At 40.4% G+C, this 23,619-nt stretch overlaps 1 protein-coding gene across 2 annotated transcripts in view; it reads left to right on the top strand.

The window, feature by feature from the left end:
* The window catches only part of LOC116314008 (mgat4 family member C), a 113,442-nt gene extending 99,139 nt beyond the window's left edge, over positions 1 to 14,303 (top strand). For both annotated transcript variants that reach the window (XM_039614491.1, XM_031731888.2), the window contains 3 exons: positions 9,694 to 9,845; positions 11,102 to 11,249; positions 11,954 to 14,303. In XM_039614491.1, the coding sequence (XP_039470425.1) occupies positions 9,717 to 9,845; positions 11,102 to 11,249; positions 11,954 to 13,110 (1,434 nt within the window). In that variant the 5' untranslated portion in view covers positions 9,694 to 9,716 and the 3' untranslated portion in view covers positions 13,111 to 14,303. The remainder of the gene's footprint in view (positions 1 to 9,693; positions 9,846 to 11,101; positions 11,250 to 11,953) is intronic.
* Positions 14,304 to 23,619: the final 9,316 nt, after the last annotated feature.

Here is a 23,619-nt window from a genome sequence, read left to right as displayed (position 1 = left end):
ATGGCTGATATTTACGGTGGCCCTTAAAGGTCAAACGTATAGCTTAAGAAAACACCAGAACACAAAAGCACACAAAACACAACGGAAGTCAAATAAAAAACAAAAGAAATAGAAAAATTGCACCACTGCACAGCAGAAGTGTTTTTTGGGAAACAATAGCATCACAGAACAGCTGCGTAGGTGACAAGCTAACTGTAAACAGCTACTAGCAAACACGTATTAACAGTATTATATGGGTTAAAACACACATTACTTTAGTCTTTTTCACCCCAGCGACACTGAAGAATCCTCCGCTTCGTTTAAGCCTGTCTCAGTGCAGTCTTTCATATGTGTTGGTTTCATCAGAGCGAGGTGGTATTGTTTTACACACGATAGACACTGCTGAGTCACACATTGATTAAAGCAGTGACGTCCATCTGCAGCTATTACAAATCGCTGTGGGACTCCAGGTGATGCTGCTGTTTTGCGCAAACAGGGCTTATATGTTATGGGCACATTTTATGAGTCACAGCTGCAAGCCCTGTACTTAAATAGGCATAATTTTGTTGGTATATATTTCACCGAAGTTCATGAGCCCCCAATGTCAAGAGATAATTCAGCATCAATGGCCCATTTCCAAACACTTGATAACATCAATTCAGGTTTTACTACTCGAATTTGCACCTTAGGGAGAGAGTAGTAGATGTTCACTTTATGTGACTCTGAGAATTTCAGTTGAGTTCTAGGATCCATTTCCTTAATGATAACAACAGTTCCTGACTTAAATTGAAGGACAAGGATGTGGCTTTAAATTTACCTGAGTGATTAAATGCAAAAACCCAGTTGTGTGAGCTCACATTCGGCTCTTTGGCTCTCCACTATCTGCTTGACCAAAAGCCTCATTCTCTAAGAGCACTTCAATGTATGCGCTGTCATACTTGGTGAAAGTGGGCCATCTTATTGTGTCTCCAGTCCTTATTTCAACCTCTTTTGTTTTGAAAAGTCTGCCAGTGCCTCATCCTCCACTGCACTAAATGTGTAGGGGAAAGATAGTGCATTCTCATGTTATCTGCTACTGGCCTATTGCCCCTTCAGCTATTTTCTCATTTCACAGATTTGACCAGGAGGTGACCTTGGTTTTTTAAGTGCTTTTAAGGCAGAGCCAAGTCTCCTTTTTGCTGTCTCCCAAATGGAGACAGAGAGAGGGGAGGAACAGCAGAGGGGGTTTCTTCCTGGTACTTTTTTTTTAAATGGCCATTTTCCCTCTTTTGTTTTCCATTCTCTGTCTTGCCCTTGGCACAGTCCAGTTTTTTTGTTTTTAAGAATAGACACGATGACAGGATGCTGTCCGCTAATTCACATGGGTCTGTGTTTTTAATGTAGAAAATGGCCTCAGGGGAGCAGCAGCATATGTTTATGACACATGACGTCAGGCACAGAGGATAGATGTGGAGTTTGAAGTCGAGATGCCGCACGGTCCATTAGTGGATTGCGGTATAACAAAGAACTAATTGAATATCTTTGCCCTGGAGAGAAATTCACAGTATCCAAATACTAATCATCTTGTGTTACAGATATAGATACCACGTAATACTTGATATCAAAAATGAAACCAGTATGCAAGTGTCTCCATGTGTTCAAGGAGTGTACATATGTCAAGAGTGTTTTCTTGTGGAAATAAGCAGACAGTATCGCAGTCCTCCATTGCCATGCCTCCCAAGTGCACCTCTGACAGAGTGCTAATCTAGGTCAAAGTGCTAAGTGGTTAGAAGGGCCTCGGAGAGACCAAATTATTTCTCACACTTCACTGTCCTCTTTATGTTCGCTGCCTCTGGAACCATAAAAAGCTTTTCAAAATTCCCCCTAACCTTATATCCAGAATATACTTCAAATATACGCTGTTTAACGTAGATTCAGTAGGAGCCATACATCATAAATCTCTGAGTATCGCTGTAGAGTGTGAGTGCGTCTATGTCATGAAGCAAGCACAGTGTATGTTGCCACCTTATCAGCACATTACGCTTCTTGATTGCACTCAGTTTGTGTTTCGTGATAAATGCAGTCTCTCTTTCATAGTGCTGCTAAAGTTAAGGGTTGGCTGCACAGAGATGCACAAGTGGATTGAAGGCTATAAAATTATGAGACGCCTCCTCTCCATCCAGTAAAATAAATAATTTAAACAAAATATATATGGACCGATCTGACGAGGCTCTGCACAATCATATTTCAGTTACGGACCATGAATAATCTGCACAGTTGTACCGCGGCAGAGCGAGTGCCAGAGCTGTTTGTTCACACTGTTTTGATGCTTGATTGCTCTGAAGCTAGCATCAATGGGATACGCATGCTTAACATTTCATGAGAATGTATTCGAGTAGCTTGCGCCACCTGTGCCAGTGCTGATGAATTGAAAGCCTTTGCTGGCGTCTCCAACACATACTGGAACTAGAACAATGGACTGGCCTCTCACTGTGTGAGCTTACAAAGGCAAGAACACGAGGGTGGGTGGGCGAGGGGTGGTGGGGGTCTTGGTGGAGGCTGGAAATATTCTAGTGTCAGAACACCTGACAGGATGACTAGCTGAGACCATTTGGGGTTTTTTAAAGCGTCATGGCTTGTCTTGCACACCAGCTCCTTATGAGGGAACAGCTGGAAGTGCCATTGTCACTGGTCTGCATGTTTCTCCCACGAGGGCCACGGCGGCGGTAGCAGTGGCAGTCGGTGGTGGTGGGGGAGGGTGGCACACTTGGACAGTATGTCCACGGGGAATGCATCACATTCAGCACTCACTCTCCCCTCTGCTGCCACCGCAATACTCAACCTCACCCCCATTAGAGTGAGTGAGCTCAGGCTGCTGACAGCAGTGACAGGCCCAGCACAGGGAGACAATGGGGGGAGGGTAGTGCTGCCTCTGTGCTGGGGTGGTTACATCTGTTTGGATCCTTGGCATAGCAGCCTGTCCTCTGCAGTTTGATGCAACCGGGATGGGCAAAGCGAACCATCTGACTCGATTTTATGGGAAAGGGAAAATAGGAGTATTCTCCCTTTGGAAGAATACCTTTGTGGAGATGACAGGTCGTCAAACATGATTGGCTGTTGTGATACGCGGGGTTTGTTGGAATTACATGGTGGGCCTCGCAGTAACAGCTTTCAGGCTTTAATTTGATAACACCGTCATTGTCCATCTCGATAATTAAGATCATTTCTGTGTTTCCCTAACAGCCGTGGCTCTCTGACAAGGGTCTGTGGACTTTGTAGATGACAGATTCCTTTCTCTGGCACGCTGCGAGAATGCAGTAATTGGTAAACTGTTTGACCAGTTAGATTAAGAAAAGACTCATTTCATAATAAACAGATTTATTATTCCACTGCATGCCACAATTTTGTTATCAACAAAAGCCTCTGTTACTCTCGGCTTTTTATCGAGAACGAAAATCCATTGAAAGTGGCTGAAGGCCTGACACAAAGCAACTGCTGAATACCCGCAAATCTGCAGGCTTAATTGATTATTTGTGCAGAGCTGTATATCTGCAAGGTGCAGGATACCCAGGGGAAATAATGTAAAACAGATAACAAGATGAAATGTGGGAGAATTGCTTTCTGCTGCCCATTTTATTAATCTGTTCCCCTTTTCTTATTCACAATGAGTTTCCCATTTAGGTTTTCCCATTACAGAAATGCTTCTTCACACTTCTAAAAACGTGGCCTAAATTGAATGTTGAAAGTTGATTCAAGCTGGCAAGAAATGTGTTTGTTAAGAGGTTATTTTGATTTTTGAATAGCATGTGGAGGGGCTCGCTGTTGTGTGTACCTGAGATTCCCAGAGGAGAACATTTTATTTTCAAATCTCTTCTTCATTATTCGCCCTTTTCCCAGTTCGCCTGCATTCAGAAAAATAAGTTCATTAAGCTGATAGTATACACCAACTTTGTTTGGTTTTTTTAAAGCTATCCATTCAAATTATTTTCAAATTCGGGTTAGCAGGTGTTACGCTTCAACCAAGCTACGTGCTCTCCAAGGCGCAGTGGTATCGCCACAGCGGAAGTGACTGAAAAAACAACCTCAGGAAGATGGGATGTGAAATTACTGTGGAACTCAACTCATGTTTGTGTCAGTGCCGCTCTGCACCGTCCTATACCTTGTTTCATTTACTCCGGCCGAGCTCTTCGTTTTCCTTTCACAGCACTTGACAAAAAGAAAGTGGTATCGTTGGCATGCAGGACTGCTGCCACTCTGCACCAATCAAGCCACTGCAAATGGAGGAAGACAGGAAAGCCTTTTGTTTTTGTTGTTTTTTCTCTAGTTTTTTTCTTTCTGTTTTTTTGCCATCATATCAAAAGCTTGGCATTAGAGCTGCACATCAGGCTGGACCACACAATTGCCTTCTTCGCACAGGGCAGCTCCTTGGTTTCCATTTGCAGTTGGCCTCTGTCAGATTTCACCATTAGAGGACCTGGAAGATGGGGGACAATTTCTGAATAAGTCATGTCATACGCACTGCCACAGAAACGTGGAGGACATTTAGGATGAATGCAGAGATTGCTTGTCAAGGTAGTTTAAGTCTAGATACAGGAAAAAAGGGATATTGCTTACGAAACATGTAAAAGCTCGCTTTAAAATTCTCGCCCTTCATGATACTGTTTCAACTAGTAGAAGTGTTGCATAATTAATCTGTTATTTGTTATGTGTCTCTTTATTGTGGTAAATTTTACAACTTTTACTTAGACTGTGGAGTATTCTTATCATTATTAGTATTATTATTATTATTATTATTATTATTAATAATACTACTACTACTACTAATAATAATAATAATAATAATAATAATATCATCATTGAATAAATAAACCAGTTCCAGCCTATAAACCTTTATTATTACTCTCCATTAACTTCAGCGTATCGATGCTCCCATTCAGCAAGATTCACTATATGCTTTTAATTGTTCTTAGTGGTAACACTGGGAACATAAATTTTTCATCTTCATTTTGTGACCGGTCCACATTAGAGGTCTTCTAATAATTTTCCAAGCCCCTTGTTTACCATTTTCTCTTCCTCTGGTGCTCATCTTTCTGCACAACAACATAATAACCCTCAGCTCGCTGTGACGTCAAAGATTGATGGGCAAAAGATTTCCAGCTGAGAGCCATTTCCAACCCCTAAGACTCTGGTGTGATACAACCAGGTAATAGTTTCCTTGGAGGATTTTTGGAGGGGCATATTTTCTATCTTATCTCATCCAGGAGCAACCGAAGCATCGATCTTAAAGGATTTTTTGCAGACTGCTTGTTATAGAATACAAAGCAAAGTATGCTGAACAAAAATTACAAGGCTTGAGAAGTTTTGATCATGCTGAGCATTTAGTGGCCTAATGCCTAAATCAAATTTGGGAGGTCTTTACGGCCAGCGTGCTTGGCTTTTGTAACAGTTTTGTTGCCACCGAGCCCCTTTATGCCAGTGTAACAGGATTTAACTTCTTATTGAGAGCACGGTTTTCAAAAGGCGTTTGGGACAGGCAGTTGATGCGACTTCAGTGCACAACGCGCTGCTAGGCAAAAGCAAGCAGAGGGGCGGTATTGTGGTTTATTTGGTCCAGTTCACACACAGCGCATAATGGATATTTAACAGCCCCAGCTTGCTGGAAGTATACTGTGTCCCGAAATGGTGCTGGGGACATCCGAGGGGCTGTGTGACTGCCAGGATGACACACCCATTAAAATACACTTAGTGCATTTCACTGCTGCAGCTCCACTCTGGATTCATGCCACGAGAATAAACACAACAAGCTGCACATCCCACCCACTTGTTAATGGAAGCTATCAGTGAATTCGTACAGCATGCTAGCGTATACCTGGTCTATGTTCTAGCGTATTCTCAGAGTAAGGAGGTGACACTGTTTTAGATGTTCTGCTGTGTAAAAAAATAAATAAATAAAATAAAAAAGTGAAATCTAGGGTAACAGAAGTGAGTGTGTTTCCCAGTTGTGCCTGTGGCAGGAGGAGGATCTCATCCTCTTCCTGCTCTGAGACCATACTGAATTATTGAAATAAGAGAGGCGCCTTTCTTTGTCTTGTAACTTGATGATAGACACTCAAGTCTCGATCCAGAGGCATAAACTCCTCCCCAACATTGAAATAGAAAGTTGTCTAATTGTATCGTTCACACGGGATCGTGCAAAGAATTTAATTTGATTTAATTGTATGCAAAACGTCCCAACACAGCTTATGTTTGTGCAGAGGGAAAGATCTGCTGCTGATTTCTCACTAAGGAGGCGCTAAGAAGCAAAGAGAGTTACCTGAGCTGTGGCGTCAGGAGGACTCTTGTACTTGTAGCCATCAGCTGAGATTTCTCCAGAGTCGGCCTAATGATTCTTCTCATCATCGTGCTCCACTCGGCTTCCTCACTCACACAATGTGCAAGCTGTTTTGCATCAACCATAGTTCTGCACGGTTATACTAGATGCATTTCACACAACTGGCACATTCCTTTCAGATATTATCTGTACTTCAGTAGCTCATGAAGCGTTCATGAAGATTGCAATTCTTCTTTTTGCAGATAAAATATTAACTCAGGTGTTCAGACTGCATATATTAGAGAAATGTCTAGCAAAATGTTTCTTATTTGATAAAAGATATCGCCCCCTACAACTCAGACTGAACTGATTACAGTTCATTCAATAATCTCTCAAGATGTGGTCCCACTAGAAGGCTGCTTCATCTCAAACAGCACAGTTTGTTAATCTGTAATGACGTCATAATGGCGATTACCAAGCGGTTCACAACAAATGCAGATGTGTTCATTCACATCAGGGTTTTATATATAAACTTATATATAAAAAATAAAGAAATTTGTGTTTGATCAGTTATTTCTTTGTTATAACGATGCTTTTTTGGCATCTTATACCATTTTCCTATACTATTCTATGCCTATACTATTTCCTATACTATCCCACATTTGTAAGGAGAATGCATTTGTGGGTTGAGCAGCAGACTTGAGTATGTGGGTTGCGCCCATTAAAACCTTGCCAAATCTTCTCTGTCAATGCCAGCCAGCTTATTCTGTGACCAGCACAACCACATTGGCTGACTTGCGATAAATGCTGGTTGAAAAATGGGATGTCATCCTGCAGCCATGTGTGACCGAGCTGGTGACCAGCATGAGGAGGAGGTGCCGAGCTGTTGTGACTAGTTCAGTTAGTAAAACCTCAATCATCCAGTCCAATAAATAACACCAAACAAGAGGCAATAGTAGAATAAGCTGGTTGGCACTGACAGATAAGGTTTGGAAGGTTTTACATACTCAACACTGTTGCTCCACCCTCACATAAATGTTCCTTACAAATGTAGCACAATTTGAGGGGAAATAAACCGGCTTCCCGGTAGTGTAAGATTTATTGCCAAGCAGCATTGTTATAACAAATAATTAACTGACCAAACACAAATTTCCTTGCTCTTTGTGCTAAGTTTATACATACATAGATATATATATACAGTTATGTCTGAACCACAGTGAGGTGAAAATTGCAGAGAACAGGCCGTCTTGGAAAGATATGTTAAATTTAGTTTTCAAGTGTGCAAAAAGAGGTATTGACTAGTCAAATCCCCGGTGAAGCTGACTCTTGGTGTGGGTGATCGATTTGTATGTGGTCATTGAACTGAGCTTAGAGGTAGTTTGTATTCTATTAGGCATCTCGTGGGCTTTGCAACAATGGAACAAAAGCGAATGCTGATGCCTAATTGCTGGCAAACAAAAGGACAGACACCACTTGCATCATGTCTGTGGACTCTTACTTCTGCTGCCGCTGTTTATAGGGTTTTTCTCCCTCGGTAGGTTTCACTTGTACATGTGCTTTGAGAGCTTTCTGCTCCTGTTGTGATTGAAGCTAGTGTGTATGGCTCTGTTCTAGCTGAAAGCTGTGTTTGATGTAGCTTTTATTTGTTGAATTGTTCATGTACCAACATTACACAAACTGTGTTCTGTATTTCTTGTACTATTAACGTCGGCAATAGAGAAACGCCATAATTCATAGATCAAAACTTATTTGTTGAACGGAGAAATTGTGTGCGGAATATGCAACACATAAGTATAACATAAGCTTCTTAAAAGTAATATTTAGATATATATTAGATTTGATTGCACAGGTCTATAAATGGTGCTATATTGTGCTTCTCCTCTTCCTTCATAATTCTACTGTTGTCCTTGCACTGTTAGTAATAGTAGTTAAAATAGTAGTTAAAAGCAGACATAGAGAATTGCTTACAGGATCCAATAAAGAGTGTGAATGTGAGTGCTTGCTTGGCGACCAAGGTCACCATTTCCCAATCCATCATAGTACTAACACTAAAATCTAAAATGTCTTTATATAAAATTATAAGTTTTTGACCTGAAGTCTGAGATTTCATAGATAACTAGCAGTTATAATAAGTAATTGTACAGACTGATAGATAAATGTATCTATAGCTTTTAAAGGATGAAGAAACTGTTTTGTGAATCACCATCAAAAATGATTCTGTTCCTGACGCGTCACTCTGGAAACCCATTGGCTAATCTGTTAACTCAGCAGATTTGGGGGGCTTTTGGGGCAGTGTATCCAACCAAGATTTTTTTGTTCACTAGTTAATGTTTAGGAATTTATGATGCTATACGCATGTGCTGCTTTAAGGGTGGCTGTAGCTCAGGAGACAGAGCAGGTCATCCACTAATTGGAAGGTTGGTGGTTTGATCCCTGGCTGCTCCAGTCTGCACGCAATTTGAACCTCAAGTTGCTCTCTGATGTGTGATTGTTAGATAGAAAGCACTTAGGCGTAGAAAAAATTGCTTTGGTGAATTTGGGAAGGTTGTATAAAGTACTTTGAGTGCTATAGACGAACCAATCCATTTACTGCATGCAACCAAAGCTGCCTTAAATCTGATTGGTTAATAGAACAAAACCAACAATGATGTCCTTTGGATAAAAACCAGTAGTAGTACCAGTAACGCAGAACAGAAAATACTGTGACAGTTCTAAAATGTTTTGACTTTTTGCCCTTTTTACAGATTCAGTATTTTTGAATTTTGCACTGACAGAAAGGAAGACTTTACCTACGATGGGAAGCAAAAATATGACATTGTAGTTAATAGATTATTGAAAGTACTTGTTTGTTTGCAGCTTTAGAAAATACCCAGGTACTGACTAGAGCTGAAAAACCTTTCACCCATTTTCCACTCTCTTCTTTTGCCTCTTGTATCTTTTCATTTCTTTCTTTTATCGACCAGAAATCGGAAATAAAGAGAGGTGGTTGAAAATTGAATTTGCCTCTCTTCTTGAGTGATGGTGGCCTGTAATCTACAAACATTATTCCACTATGAAGGAGTTTGCTAGCTGATGAGAGCAGGCAGAAGCATAGTTTTCTTTGACTAAGAAAGCATTGACATGTGTGCTGTCAAAAATGGCATGAGCCTTCATTACTGAAGACCTACAAATAGATCAAAGGGGGGCGGGAACTGAACAAATTTAGCGACTACTCAGTGTATATTAATGTCTTTGTGTAAAATAAAATACCCATTACCCATTACACTTGTGGGGGGATAATAATACATGAAAGATGGTCTTATGTTGCTAAAATCTCCCAACAATCTGCTAAAGGCAAATTATTTGCAGAATCTGTGGCTGATGAAATTGAAAGCATACACTTCTGTCTTGTGTGATGTGTTTTTGCTCATGTTTATTTCGTGCAGATCTCAGCAATACTGTGTAGAGCATGAGGCTGATGTGGAAATCCCTGGACAAGATGAGATGTCTGAGGAAGCGCTCCACTATTCCCTTCCTCGGCTTCCTCATCACCTTCCTCCTCTTCCTGAACCTCTACATTGAAGATGGCTACGTGCTGGTTAGTCAATTGTTCTACGTATGCGCATTTGCAGAAGTGTTTTTACAGAGCATTAGACACTTTATGTTTGTATTTCTTCTGGATGTCTTCTTGATGAACACTTGACCACATTTCCAGATGTGCTTCCTGTTTGATGTGCGGTTCTGTCACAGTTACTCTTTTGTAAGAGAGACATATTTAAATTTTAATGAGGTGGACACATTGAGATCATCTTTATGATTTATCACTTATTCATGATGCCAGCAACTCTTGTTGATCTCAGTATATTATCAGTGTTTGTTCTTTAAAATATTAAGGTGGTTTGCCTTTTCTCCTCACTGCCTGGAGGGGATTAAAGATTTCTTTCGTCTTCTGAAATCGAGGTTTAGTTGTGTCATGTTTGATATCAATATAAAACAGAAAGAAATATGTTTTCCGAGGCACACTTGAGAAAATAGTGTTTTAAGCTACACAGCTAAATTTGAATATTGTTTCACGACACAGGGGTATGTCTGCTGAGGATGAACTGCACAAAATAGTCAAATGGTCCTGGTCAAACACAGATTTGGGGGTGTGAGGGGCTACACTGTTGACTGTAATATTTTTCATCAGTTTAAGGCTGTTTCAGTGGTTCTGTGAGTTTAGAAGCCTTGTAAAGTTTTACCCAGCACTGAAATTATCAGCAGTATCCTAATATACACAAATCCTAATACATTTACAACACATAGCTAGTTTTCTCAGCTATCCATCAACCTGGCTTCACAAGAAGGATCCAGTTCTTCTTCTTCTGATCTGGAAAATAGGAAAATTGATGTTCTTTTAATTTTTTGCACAGAAAGAAGCTTAATTACAGGATGAAGGAACTGCTAGCTACTAAGCTCTATACTTTAAAAACACCTGTATATTGTACCTAAAATTGACTTGAACTGAATTTAAAAACTGCTGGTGTCATAACTGAATACTCTGAATATCAATAGATGTTAATGCATGTCACAGAGCTTCAATACTGATGAAAAATGGTTTCAGTCTTAGAAACAGGCTTTCCATGTTTTCTGTGGTAATGTTTAAATATGTATAATATGCCAAGACACAAATTTTTTACTTTTCATTTACTTGAAAAAAGAAACATCTGATGTCCCCCTTATTTGATGATGAGATGTGAAATACTTTATTTATTTGATGATTTGGAACTTTAATAATTTGCATAATTAGATTTTTTTTCCCAGATTTTTTCATGTGCATCAGTTCATAATGTGTTTTTTAATGTTTTGCTCCAGGAAGGGGATAAAAGGCAGCTTAGGGAAACATCAGTCCACCCTTCAAGCTCAGAACGATACGTCCACACCTTCAGAGACCTGAGTAATTTCTCTGGAACCATTAACGTCACATATCGCTATCTCGCTGGTACCCCACTGAACCGCAAGAGTAAGTTTACTGTTTCTTTTTAATGGAAATTTACATTGAGTCTTTCATGCAAATTACAGTGAATTGTATTTGCAGGCAGAGGATGCAAAATTAAATTTAAAATCTGTGACATTGGAATTTAAAGCATAGCAATAAAGCAAAACTGCTCCACAGGGGCTTCTTTACCTCAACATTAAACTCTTCTTTAGTGCTTTGTGCTTTATTCACAAAGCTTTTATGTCTATTTTCCCTCATAGACAATAACTGTGTGCTGTTAAATAAGTGAGCACTGAGCACAATTGTTTATTCAGCGCTATGATCGATTAATCAAAAATATTTAGAAAATGCTTTAGATAAAAACATTTTGCCAAGAAGATTTGTTACTGACAAATGCATTTAAACATTTGTATTACGTTTATTTTCTCAAATACTACTGGTGGACTTTGACATAGTTTGAATTCAAAGTGACTTTCAACTACGCTGGAACTTTCAACTAAGGGCTGGTTGTAAATAAAGATCAGCTGATGAACATTTGAAGGCTCAGGAAGCAGCTAATAAGCAGACCTTGAAATAAATTTACTCAAAAACTAATTTCACGTGTACAAGTTTAATAGTTTATTTTCTCAGAAACAGAAACTTGTGCAGTTCACCTGAAACCTGTGTCCTTTAAACATGTTTTTGGAAATAGTGATCAAAGTTGATGTTCATATATTTTTTTTTCACAGAGTATCTTACCATCGGGCTCTCATCTGTCAAAAGAAAAAGAGGAAACTACCTCCTGGAGACGATCAAATCCATATTTGATCAGTCCAGTTACGAGGAACTGAAAGAGATTGTGGTTGTCGTCCATCTGGCGGACTTCGACCTGGTCTGGTGTGAGAACCTGGTGCAGGAAATCACCAGGAAGTTTGCACACCACATCATAGCTGGACGTCTCTTAGTAATCCAAGCTCCAGAGGAGTACTATCCGTCTCTGGACGGATTGAAAAGGAACTACAACGACCCAGAGGACAGGGTCCGTTTCCGCTCCAAGCAGAACGTGGACTACGCTTTCCTGCTCAACTTCTGCACAAACCTCTCCGACTTCTACATGATGCTAGAGGACGATGTGCGCTGCTCCAGGAACTTCCTGACGGCGCTGAAGAAGGTGATCACCTCCAGAGAAGGTTCCTACTGGGTGATGTTGGAATTCTCCAAGCTGGGCTACATCGGGAAGCTGTATCACTCCAGAGACCTGCCGCGCTTGGCTCATTTCCTGCTCATGTTCTACCAGGAAATGCCCTGCGACTGGCTCCTCATCCACTTCAGAGGTCTGCTGGCACAGAAGGACGTGATCCGCTTCAAGCCTTCACTGTTCCAGCACATGGGCTACTACTCCTCTTATAAAGGTGCCGAGAACAAGCTGAAGGACGATGACTTTGAGGAAGACTCCATAGACATTCCCGACAACCCCCCTGCCAGCCTTTACACAAACATCAATGTCTTTGAAAACTATGACGCCACCAAGGCTTACAGCACAGTGGACGAATACTTTTGGGGAAAACCTCCCTCCACTGGAGATTTCTTCATTGTAGTCTTTAACAAATCTACCAAAATTAGTAAAATTAAGATTGTTACTGGGTCTGACGACCGGCAGAATGACATTCTTCATCACGGAGCTCTGGAAGTAGGAGAGAAATTAGTTGGGACTAAAAAAGGGAAACAGTGTTCCTCTTATATCACATTAGGAGAGTTTAAAAATGGCAACATTGAGGTCCATGACGTAGACCACAAAATAGCCTTTGACATTGAGTGTGTACGCATTGTGGTCACAGGCAGCCAGAAAGAATGGCTCATTATCAGAAGTATAAGTTTATGGACTACGCAACCCCCCAGTCAATGATGACTATACACAGAGACTTTTAATATGTCATAAAGGCAAAGGTTTTTATTATTATTTAGTAATGTATGTATTTCCAGATTTATTTATTCATTTTATATGTATTTATTGATACTCGTTTTGATTGCCAAATCAATCTATAGTTTTTTACCTGCAAGTTGTACCCTTAGTGGAGCATCTTCACAGTCATTCTCAAGGACTGTTCAGCTGACCTCAAAGTGTTCATTAACACATGTTGAAGTGTTACAGGAGTTTATCCATTTCAGCTTTTGATAGCGATCCTTAATACACGGCTGGGTGATAATTCAGTGTTATTGTTTAGCAGCTTTAAGTAATATCATGTCATGATGTTCTGATTGTTGGGTTTTTGTTTTGTTTTTTGACTATTCTCCTGCCCAAAGGAAAATATAGTTTACAATTTCAGTATTTTGTTTCTGTAACAAAATCCCATGAAAAGACTGAAACATACTGATTTGTACTCAATTTCCAGTCTGATATGCAGCATGTTGTTTCTCAGTGTCATTAAGCTCAGTTATCCAAAATATCATTTTACCCTGTTTCTGCTCTTACATGGTTGCCAAAGCACTAAATACAAAATAATGTGTCTTTTGCTTACAGCGCCCAGCAGTAACAGCAATGGAGATCAGGCATATTTTTTAAAAAATTTGGAAAGTGTTGAGAGACCGAGCAGAGTTTTGGTGTTGGCTTTTTTTTTCATGGGATTTGTTGACAATAACAAAGATGTGGGGAAATTCAGCTGAAAGTGTAGTCATTAAGAGTTTTGCTTCATACATTCACACATTTAATATGCTCAAAATGATAACTGTGAAGGACAAGCACCACATTGAACACCGTCAAGGTCATAAATGCATGATTATGCGTCCATTTGGTGTACAGTATCATTCATATTTAATAATTGTCAGTGTCAGAAACTGTTGAGCTGATCCTACGCTCAGTCATCACACCCACTCACCCATTAGTAATTAAAATAACTATATATTATTTAGGAATGTTTTTGAAAGCTTTTCAGGAACGCACTTCATGTAAATGATGAACACAAATTTTATTTGTAGGACAGTGTACTACTGATTTGCTGCAGTTTTTGTTTCGGAGTATTATGAAGTGCTAATTTATAATTGAAGGACTTATTATTAAGTGTAACATTGTATTCTTTAAACAACCACCTTATTGAAAATCCTGTGGGGTTTTTTTGTTGTTTGTTTCTTTGGGGGGTTTTTTTGGGGGGGGGGGTTATTATGACAGACAGTGAACTGGCAAAAGTGTAGCGCTTGGATTTCTCTCTGAGGATGTCTCCTCTTGGCCCTTAATCATTTTCCACCTCGAAATCTCATCAGGAAGTGTCAGAGGTCATTGTTGCCTTGAATATTCATCAAGTAACACCAGATTTCTCTGCTTTAAATATTCTTTCCTGTTTAATTGTCTTCTTAGTTACGGGTAAGGCAGATGTGTGACTGAGTTGAGCTCTTTTTCAAACACTGTATATCCTGTCAGCGCTGCTGACGGGAGAGCACTGTTTGTGTTCGCCCATCTTCTCCAAGAGCTGAGATTAGATTGCACAGTGAGAAATGGGCCAGGCCTGCTCAGACGACTCTTTCTTCTTTTTTTTCTTTCTTTTTTAACAACACAGTTTTCCTCCTAGTAAATTGGTCTGTGTTTGCCTCACTCTCTACACCAGCAAAACAACATCTTCCCTGGAGCTATAAGATCTCAATTCGTTCTTTCCCCAGTGCTGGGCTCTCACTCCTTCACTGTTTCTGCTCTTACATGGTTGCTTCTCCGTGATCTTTGATCTCTGTTCATACAGTCTCTTTTGGGGGAACTTGCTTGAGTTTCCCCTGAAGATGCTTTTGTGCTCCCCCTCATTGCTCAATATTGTTAAACAGCTATCCTTCTAAGAATTAACTGGACACATGGCATGTTAACTTATCATTGCCATGATACCTAAAGCAGTTCAGTACCATGCTTTAAAAGTAACCTTGTCGTGTAATTAGAATCTGCTATATGTCACATTAGTTTCTAAATTGAAGTGGTGGCAAGAAATGTTTACACTGTACCGATGTTCTTTAGGAACATGCAGCGCACGCAGGTCATCATTAAGCATGCTGGAACAGTTTTGTAAAGCTTTGTTCCGCTTGTGTGATAGCCACCTGTTTCGTGTTTTCCCTCAAGGTCTTGTTCAGTGTTACAGATCGAGACCTTTCACAGATTGGCTTGTACTGCAATCTTGAAATTCTCCCTGAGCAAATCCCCCATGTACTATCTGAAATGAAATTAGAATGCCCACCACCTTACAATACGGCTTATTGTTTTTCCTCAACATTTCCCTGAGAAAACCACTATTCATTTTAGTAAATGATTCCAGGACCTGCATGGATCAGCTCCTTGGAGGGGATGTTGTTTGAATGGATGATGCTTGGAAGCACAATTTACATTGTGCTGTGTGTGTGTGTGTGTGTGTGTGTGTGTGTGTGGCATTCTTCGTGACACACATCGCGGTGCCAATTCACCCCAGTGTTACCTGCGTATTACCTGCCTATGAGCTATAAACACATGATGTTACCACAGGGCAGTTAGCTGTTGTACAAGTGTAATGGATAGCTTTAATAAGCCTCATCTCCAAGCGGTGCAACCATGTTGTGAAGGTGATATTTCTGGAGGAGAAATTGCTGTCTGATCTTTATATGAAATAAGATGTCAGCTAAAAGTAGCTGCACACTGCAGAATTATGGACAGATTTACATCTTGAGGATCAACAAAGCCTGAATAAATTCCTCAAAAGAATATCAGCAAACTGCTGTGCAGAGCATTCTTTGCTATTGGCAATATGTTTAGAAACCTCAGTTCATAGTAGGGCCTTGGGTGAACGGCGTGAAAAGGATCCATTATACATTTGTCTTCATACTTAAAGACTGCCCTGTAATTTTCTTAAGGTTGCAATTGTCTAAAATCAAAGAGTAACTGCATCAAACCTCGCCGGACCTGTGAGGGAAAAAAGCAGAACTTTATGATTCACCTGCAGGAAACTAACTATCTAAGTTGTTCAGTTATATTGGCTTTGAAGGTCTAGTCCCCAAAGCTCTGAGCAAATGATGAATGTGAACGTGATGTGTGGGAGTTATTTGAAATGTGAGCTGTCTTCCAGTGGAGCATGTACAAAGTGCATGAACAAAAGCATTTTCAGTGGATAAAACAACTCCTTTTGTATGTAAGGATCTATGAATTATTGTTCAGCTTCTGCTAATGAAATTGTTCTGAGTCTGTACGTAGAAGCCTACCATTCACCAAGTTTGGAGTTGACATGCTGTATATTGTTAAGTGGAGCGGGTGTGTTAAGATGTTGTTTCTGTGTCTGTTTTACTTTCCATCGTTCTCTAATTGGTACTGTATTGTAAGATGACATATATTTTTTTATGCATATCATTTCAAATGTTGTATTGTAAATGCTGTATTTAAAAATAAGTTAGATTAAACAAATGAATGCTTACTTTTTTTGTGCACTGACCTCTAAGACACACCAGTGAGCTCAATGGATCACAACACACTGAATATATGTCTGCAGTGTGTCGGGGCTTGAATCTTTGAAAGCCCAGTGGATAACTAAACACCATTTACATGACTCTAAATCAAAAATGTTGATCTGCTTTTACCTAAACTAGTTTTGCTTCAGTGTGAAGAACGACGTTAAAAAAACATCATACTCTTACAACATACAATTTCAAGAAAACTAATAATTGACATTTGAAGTTTCTTTAAATTTGCAGCAAGAGCGAGCCTGCTTTACTCAGATGCAGTTGTAGCTTAAAGCAGAAAACAGACATTATTCATTTCAATATTCATAAGCTTTCTGCTCTTTTTACTGCATACTTAATGAAGGTGTACAGATGATGCCAGAGAAATGGGGGGTGGTGTGTGGGGGGGTACTGTAACGTTTAAAGCCTTGTGCTCTTGGCCCATTGGTCAACACGAGTCACATATTTTCTGAAAATGCACTGTCAGGCAAAAATGCATTCTGAAGCAAACAGTGTTGTTAAAGTGGCACTTTATACAATCTAACATGCTGTATAAGTTTTATAGCCGGTGTAAATGGATACATAAGCCTCTGTATGGTAAGTGTCTGTTTAACATGTGCCCAGTGCATTAAAATCTTTTTTTTTATAAATACGGGCATTTTACAATTTACAGTGTTATCAGCAGTGTTTTCTCTACTTTATAGTAAATATACACTTAAACAATCTATTTAAACACAACTCTTAGAACGTTTTTATTTAGTAGAACTTTGTACAACAAAATTTACAAATTATGACAAAAAACAAAACTAATTAAATAAAGAAAAACTCCACTCCATGTTTTATTATATGAATGGGTGAATGAGGCATATTGTATAGGGTGCCTTGAGTGCTCAAGTAGAGTAGAAAATCCCCATATAAGAACCAGTCCATTTACCATTTACTATGGGAAAATAAACGGGCTTTCCAACAGCTATAAGATTCATTGCCAAGAAGCACTGTTACAACAACAATACAAGAAGTGATCAACCCAACATAAATTTCTTTACTTTTTCTAAGTTCATATGAAGAGCCAACATAATATCGTTCAGTGATAGCAGGAATAACAATGATATAGACCACAGAAGGTGGACTGAAAACACTGCCCAAGAACCTGTTTATACTTCCTTACCTTATGGAAGTAGTGCTGCCCACATTTTACACATTCCTAGGCCATAAAATGATACATCAGCACAATCTGCTAGAGCTGATTCTACTTTTTTTATTATTATTTTTTATTAGTGAGTGACTTTAGAAACTAAATGTTTATGTATGTTTATACACATGCACAAGTACAATAAAAAATCAAGTTCAAAGTCCATTTCCCTTCACTTCAAAGAGAGTTTAATTCATCAAATGAAGAAAATTAGCGATCATCACTTGAACAAAATATGGAGGCGGCTGTCATGAACACATATTATGTCATATGTATGTTTTTTATGTATGTGTTGTTGGTTTTGGTTTGGTTTTTTTTATCAGAAATTAGTACTCTTAGAATTCAAGAGATCACATAATCAGAAGTGTCTCGGTAGCTGTAACCTAAATAAAGCTGAACTCCTGGAGAAAAAGCCACACAGGCATGTAAAGAACATGCAAACTGCACACAGAAGGAGGCTATCCTGGATCAAACTCTCTTGCTGTGAGGCAGCAGCAGCACTAACAGCTGAGCCACCGTGCTGCTGTCAAGTTAAAAAAACACGTTTAAAAAAGCGTTCTTGGGGGATTTTCACTTTTCTACAAGAATTCGATGAAACACGAGTGACAAGGTTATTTCCCAGCAGTGCATGAGTGAATGAACATTTTATAAAATTTTACAAAACCAAAATGAACAATGTCACTCTTAGCTATAAAACCTTTCACTGAATCAGTGAGAGTTCCGTGAAGTTGGGAGATTCAAGGAATGCTTTTAAAATATAGAGACGCATAACATATTAATTAGAAGGAATGGGATAATTCTCACTGACAACTGGAGTTCATTAATCAGTAACTTCAAACAATGCTATAGATTTAGATTTCAAATTTGTATGTAAACTAACTTTTTTTATAGAGGAATGGTACAGAATCAATAAATTAAATCACAAATAGGAGTTTCATGACATGTTTAATAAAGGAGTTGGGACTTGATAGCACTGGCCCCATTTCAGAGCCTCTGAGTGTTTTGTCACAGTCGTCTCTGCCTCGCTCCACATGCTGCCCTTCAAAGTCATCCAGAACCAAATGAAAGGTAAGCATACATGACGACCCGGCACCCGAGAAACCACGGCTAATACACACCATGAAGGAGCCAGGGAGGCAAGTAAAAAACCAATATCCCACATAACAAGACCTGCGCTGTGCACAGTGAGAGACATCGGCCAATCAATGCTGTGGTTGCCATGGTGCTGCCAGCACGAACCTACACAGGAGGAAAAACCCCACATGATATCAAACTGATATGGATTGTGTGGATTTCCTCATTTGCCTCTTGATCTGTCCTGCACTCTCTGGGAATTCAACATTGTAGATGGATTTTAATTCCACCTCACGTGTCTATTAAGAAGCTGCAGCAATGTGTGCAGCAAATCAAAAGAACAATGGGCGGGGCTTGTTTGTTATTTTGGCTGCTTCTTCTCTTAAGGTGCAGATGCAATATGCTGTCGTGCACACAGCAGTGCAGCATCAAAGCTTGTAAATAGCTTTTGATTGAGTCCATTTTGCGCCTTGTGTTTTATGGAGCTCTTACAGCACAGACCCACGAGCCAGGTGCACTGGCTGAGGTTGGGCCAAGCTGGGGAAATGGTGGAGGAGAGATAAAAGACATATTGAGGAAGCTGAAAAGAAGTGTAATGAACAGGCAAATGGGCAAGTACGGGGGATTTGAAAGCATTGAATTTGAAGCGAAGCTTAAGGTAGAGAAGCACAAAGCAGGCACAGATGATGAATGACTCGTAATAACCTGGCTAGCAACCTGTGATTGTGTGCCTTTCAGTGATGGAGGGGTCCCCGAGCATTTTGGTGCTATCGTGTTGATGAGAAGCCAGTTACAATAGATGCTGAGATGCCTGAGCCAGCCTGTGCTGCTGGTTGTGGAATCAGAGTGCATTCCTAACAGCCAAAACTATGATGAAAACGGCTGAGGGTAACCAAAAAAAACACATGACGCGTTTGATCATCTTTTGTTTTCAGATGGTGGAAAAGCGAAGCAATGCGAAGTAGAATCTATTGTGCTGACTGGGGGCTTCGGCTTTCATCAGAAACTGTATGTAAACAGCAGTATACTGGTATTCTTAACATGAGAAGCATGATTGAATGACGGCATGAATAGAAGGAGCGGTGGAATGCATTTATCTTGCATGTAAAGTTTCAGTGTACTCATACTTGGGGCGATTGTGGCTCAAGAGTTGGCAGTTCGTCTTGTAATCGGAAGGTTGCCGGTTCGAACCCCGGCTCCGACAGTCTCGGTCGCTGTGTCCTTGGGCAAGACACTTCACCCGTTGCCTACTGGTGGTGGTCAGAGGACCCGGTGGCAGCCTTGCCTCTGTCAGTGCGCAGTGGAGTAGCTGTGGCTACAATGTAGCTTGCCGTCACCAGTGTGTGAATGACTGAATGTTGTGTAAAGCGCTTTGGGGTCCATAGGGACTAAGTAAAGCCCTTTACAAATACAGGCCATTTACCCATTTTACTTTCTATGCTATGCTACTTTTCACTATATTTTTGGATGCAAATATTTCACTTTCTGACCTCTTTGCAGATTATTCAGACCCAAATTTGCTGCTCTTACACTGAAGTTTGTATCCCAGTATCAGGTGGGTCTCACACTTTGGATATGACAGGGTAGCATTAGCAATTTATAGCCAAGAGGCTTTGTTGTTCATGTTGTTTTGAATAAAAATTTCCCAAGTATCTTTCTCTGTCACACCAACCCTCTGCATATCCTCCCTCCCTCCATCTATGACTCTTCTCTGTGATCTTCCTCTTTTCCTTCTGCCTGGCATCTCTATATTCAATATCCTTTGTCCAATATATCTACCATCCCTCCTCTGCACATATCCAAACCATCTCACCCTTGCCTCTCTAGCTTTGTCTCCAAACAGCTCAGCCCTAGCTCTCCCTCTGATCTACTCATTTCTAATCTTTTCTATTCTGGTCACTCATGGTGAAAATCTTACCATCTTCAGCTCAACCTCCTATCTTTTTGTCACCAAACGTAGATCATAGCAGGTCTAGCACCACTATTATCTTGTAAAGCTTCCCTCTCACTCTTGCTTCTATCCTTCTGTCACAAATCCCCTCTGACACTCGTCCTCACCCAGTCCACCCTGCCTGCACTCTCTTCTTTCACCTCTCTTTTGTTGTTGGTTTGAGTGGTTGACCCCAGCTATTTAAACTTATCTACCTTCATGACCTCTGCTGCTTGCATCTCCACTGTTAGTCTCATTTGCACACATGTATTCTGTCTTGCTTTGTTTCCTCTTATCTGCAGAGCATGCCTCCACCTCTTTAGGCTCTCTCTCACCTTCTTTCTACTCTCAGTATAAATCCCAAAGTCGGCTCCAAACCTCATAGTACACAGAGACTCCTGCCTGAGTCTCATACTGTTAATATACAGTCTGGAGGAGAGGAGTAGCTCTAGTTTTGTTGTTGTCTTTTTGATTTTTAAAGACTAGTTTTTTTCTGCTGTGTACTTGACATGTCATCATGAGAGTCTGGAGGGGTTGATTTACTTTTAGAGCAAACTTCAAGTGACCAGTTGAGGAACCGACTGTCACACATGAAAAAAAAAAAGTAACGGCATATAACTGTGTAGGTCATGAGTTTAATTACATGGGTTAAGCCACAATCTCACTGCATAGATTATCCATTGCAAGGGCAGGCAACCTCAAAAAAATTCTTTTCATTTGCCGTCATGATGTTGAACATTAACCACGAACCCGCCCAGCAGAACACTGCGTGCTTCCCTTTAACAACTCCCATGGCATTTACAGGGTCTTCTTGAGGAGTGGAGATAAAAGGGACTGTGCTGCAGGCGCTGCTGGAGCCAGCTTCTGCCTCAAAGTGTATAGTCCCTACGGCGAATGAGAGTTTAATCGCTCCCAATTGCTTTGCTTCACAAAGGTGTGACCCCCCCCTCTCCTGTTCCCACCACCACCCTCCCATCTGTCTCTCATTGTTGCCAGCGAATAAATCTTGCCGCAGGGAGATGTGCTGCTACTTTTCCTCAGTCTCCTCTTCCCTAAAACCTTCACTTTCAGCTTTGTAATGCTTTCATCCAACTGGGAACAGGGAAAGGAGTAATCAAAACAATTACCTAAGTCCCATTTCGTTTCATATGAGACTTGTCTTTTTTCATGTGAATTGTCTGCCAGGATGAAACAGGTTGTGTCTTGGGGACTTTTTGTGGAACATCACACAGGCAGCAGCTGTCACAACACAAGAACAGCTTCAGTGGCATGCTGGTTTTACCAGCAGGTTTATCACTTGGCTCTTTCGACAAGAGATACACAAACAATTACCAAAACCAAAATGAAAAAGAAGAAGTGCAAAAAAAATTCATTTTAGTTATCAGAAGACCCTCATGGTAGAACTTATAGCACTGTGTAGAAAACAGACAACCACAGTGCACGTTTCACTATTATTACCTCTGGGGATTGTTATCTATTTTCTCAAATGATACAAAAAAAAAGCTTCCTCAGTGACAAGCTTACCTCACCGTGTGCCTCTTGATTAGCCAAACAGATGAGAAAAAGGAAAAAATAAATAAATAAAAAAAACCCAGGCAATATTTTGGCAGATCAACAGAGCTTTGACTTTGATGAGACAAAATGAGCTCACCACAAGATATAACATATTTCCTGGCCCTCCCCACTGCTCATATCTATCCACTACAGTAACTCTCACACTCTCAGGCATGTCGTCCGAAATTGTAAAGGCCTTAATTAAAGATTAATGTCAGGGTTTCTTGCATGCGCTGCTTAGATAACACATTTCCCAGGGCGCAAAGCTTAAAATCGCACAGGCTGGACACCAGATTTTTCAGCTTTCAGAACAAAAGCTCTCAGTTCTCTGGCCAACCAGATCTTTTCAGCTGAAGGACAAGCAATAACAGCTCCGCTACTGTCTTTTGCAATGCCACCAGTGTGACTGAGGATGGAGGAGGGGGGGGGGAGTCATTTTAATTATCATAGACAGTCAAAGTGACACAATCAGCCAGCTGAAGACCCACTGCACCAACCGCATGTCCCTCTTCCCCCTCCAAACAATTATTGATCCTTGTCTTATTCATGAAGCCTGCTTATAATGCCAGGGCATCCCACAGAGTGGGGGGATCTGTCTGTGAGAATCACCCTTGTGAATGCCTTTCCACACACAATGGCGTACATGTATGCACAGGAAGCAATTCAACCACGTGTATGCACGTGTGCTTATGTAAACATGTGTTTCAGCAATTTCAGACCGATGTAGATGGGATCTGACCAGCTCCAGTGGAGCGCCCCGCAGTGCCGGCAGTGCTGCAGTGGGGCTTGTTGCTTTAACTGTCACCTGACAAACAAAGTCTTTTCCCATCATCTCTTCTTTGAGGACGATAAGATCCACAAACAGTGGCACAGCAACCACACAGGGACATTAGCTTACATGTTTAAAATCAATATACTAAGTCTTATTGTGAGAGAGCTTGTGTAGGTGCAAGTGAGATAAAGCTGATGGTTTGAAAGCCATGTAATATAGCCCTTTTCTGAACACCTACGCTGTGGCCTTCTCTAAATAACAAGTGTGAAAAGAACAAAAAAGAAAGAGAATATCATAAAGTAGCAAGAGAACTCTGCAATAACCAGCAGCTGTCTTAGCCATAAGATAACAAATAGTGCTGCAGCACAGAATATCAAGTCTGGGGAGGAGAGTGTCATATTTACTTAACTTTTCTGAAGTTAAAGAGAGTCACTGCCAACACTTTTACTGTGAGAGCACA

The sequence above is a fragment of the Oreochromis aureus genome, linkage group 7, assembly GCF_013358895.1.
Source record: "Oreochromis aureus strain Israel breed Guangdong linkage group 7, ZZ_aureus, whole genome shotgun sequence".
Taxonomy (NCBI): Eukaryota; Metazoa; Chordata; class Actinopteri; order Cichliformes; family Cichlidae; genus Oreochromis; species Oreochromis aureus.
The sequence above is the reverse complement of the archived record's forward strand: the minus strand, read 5'-3'. Positions and strand labels throughout refer to the sequence as shown.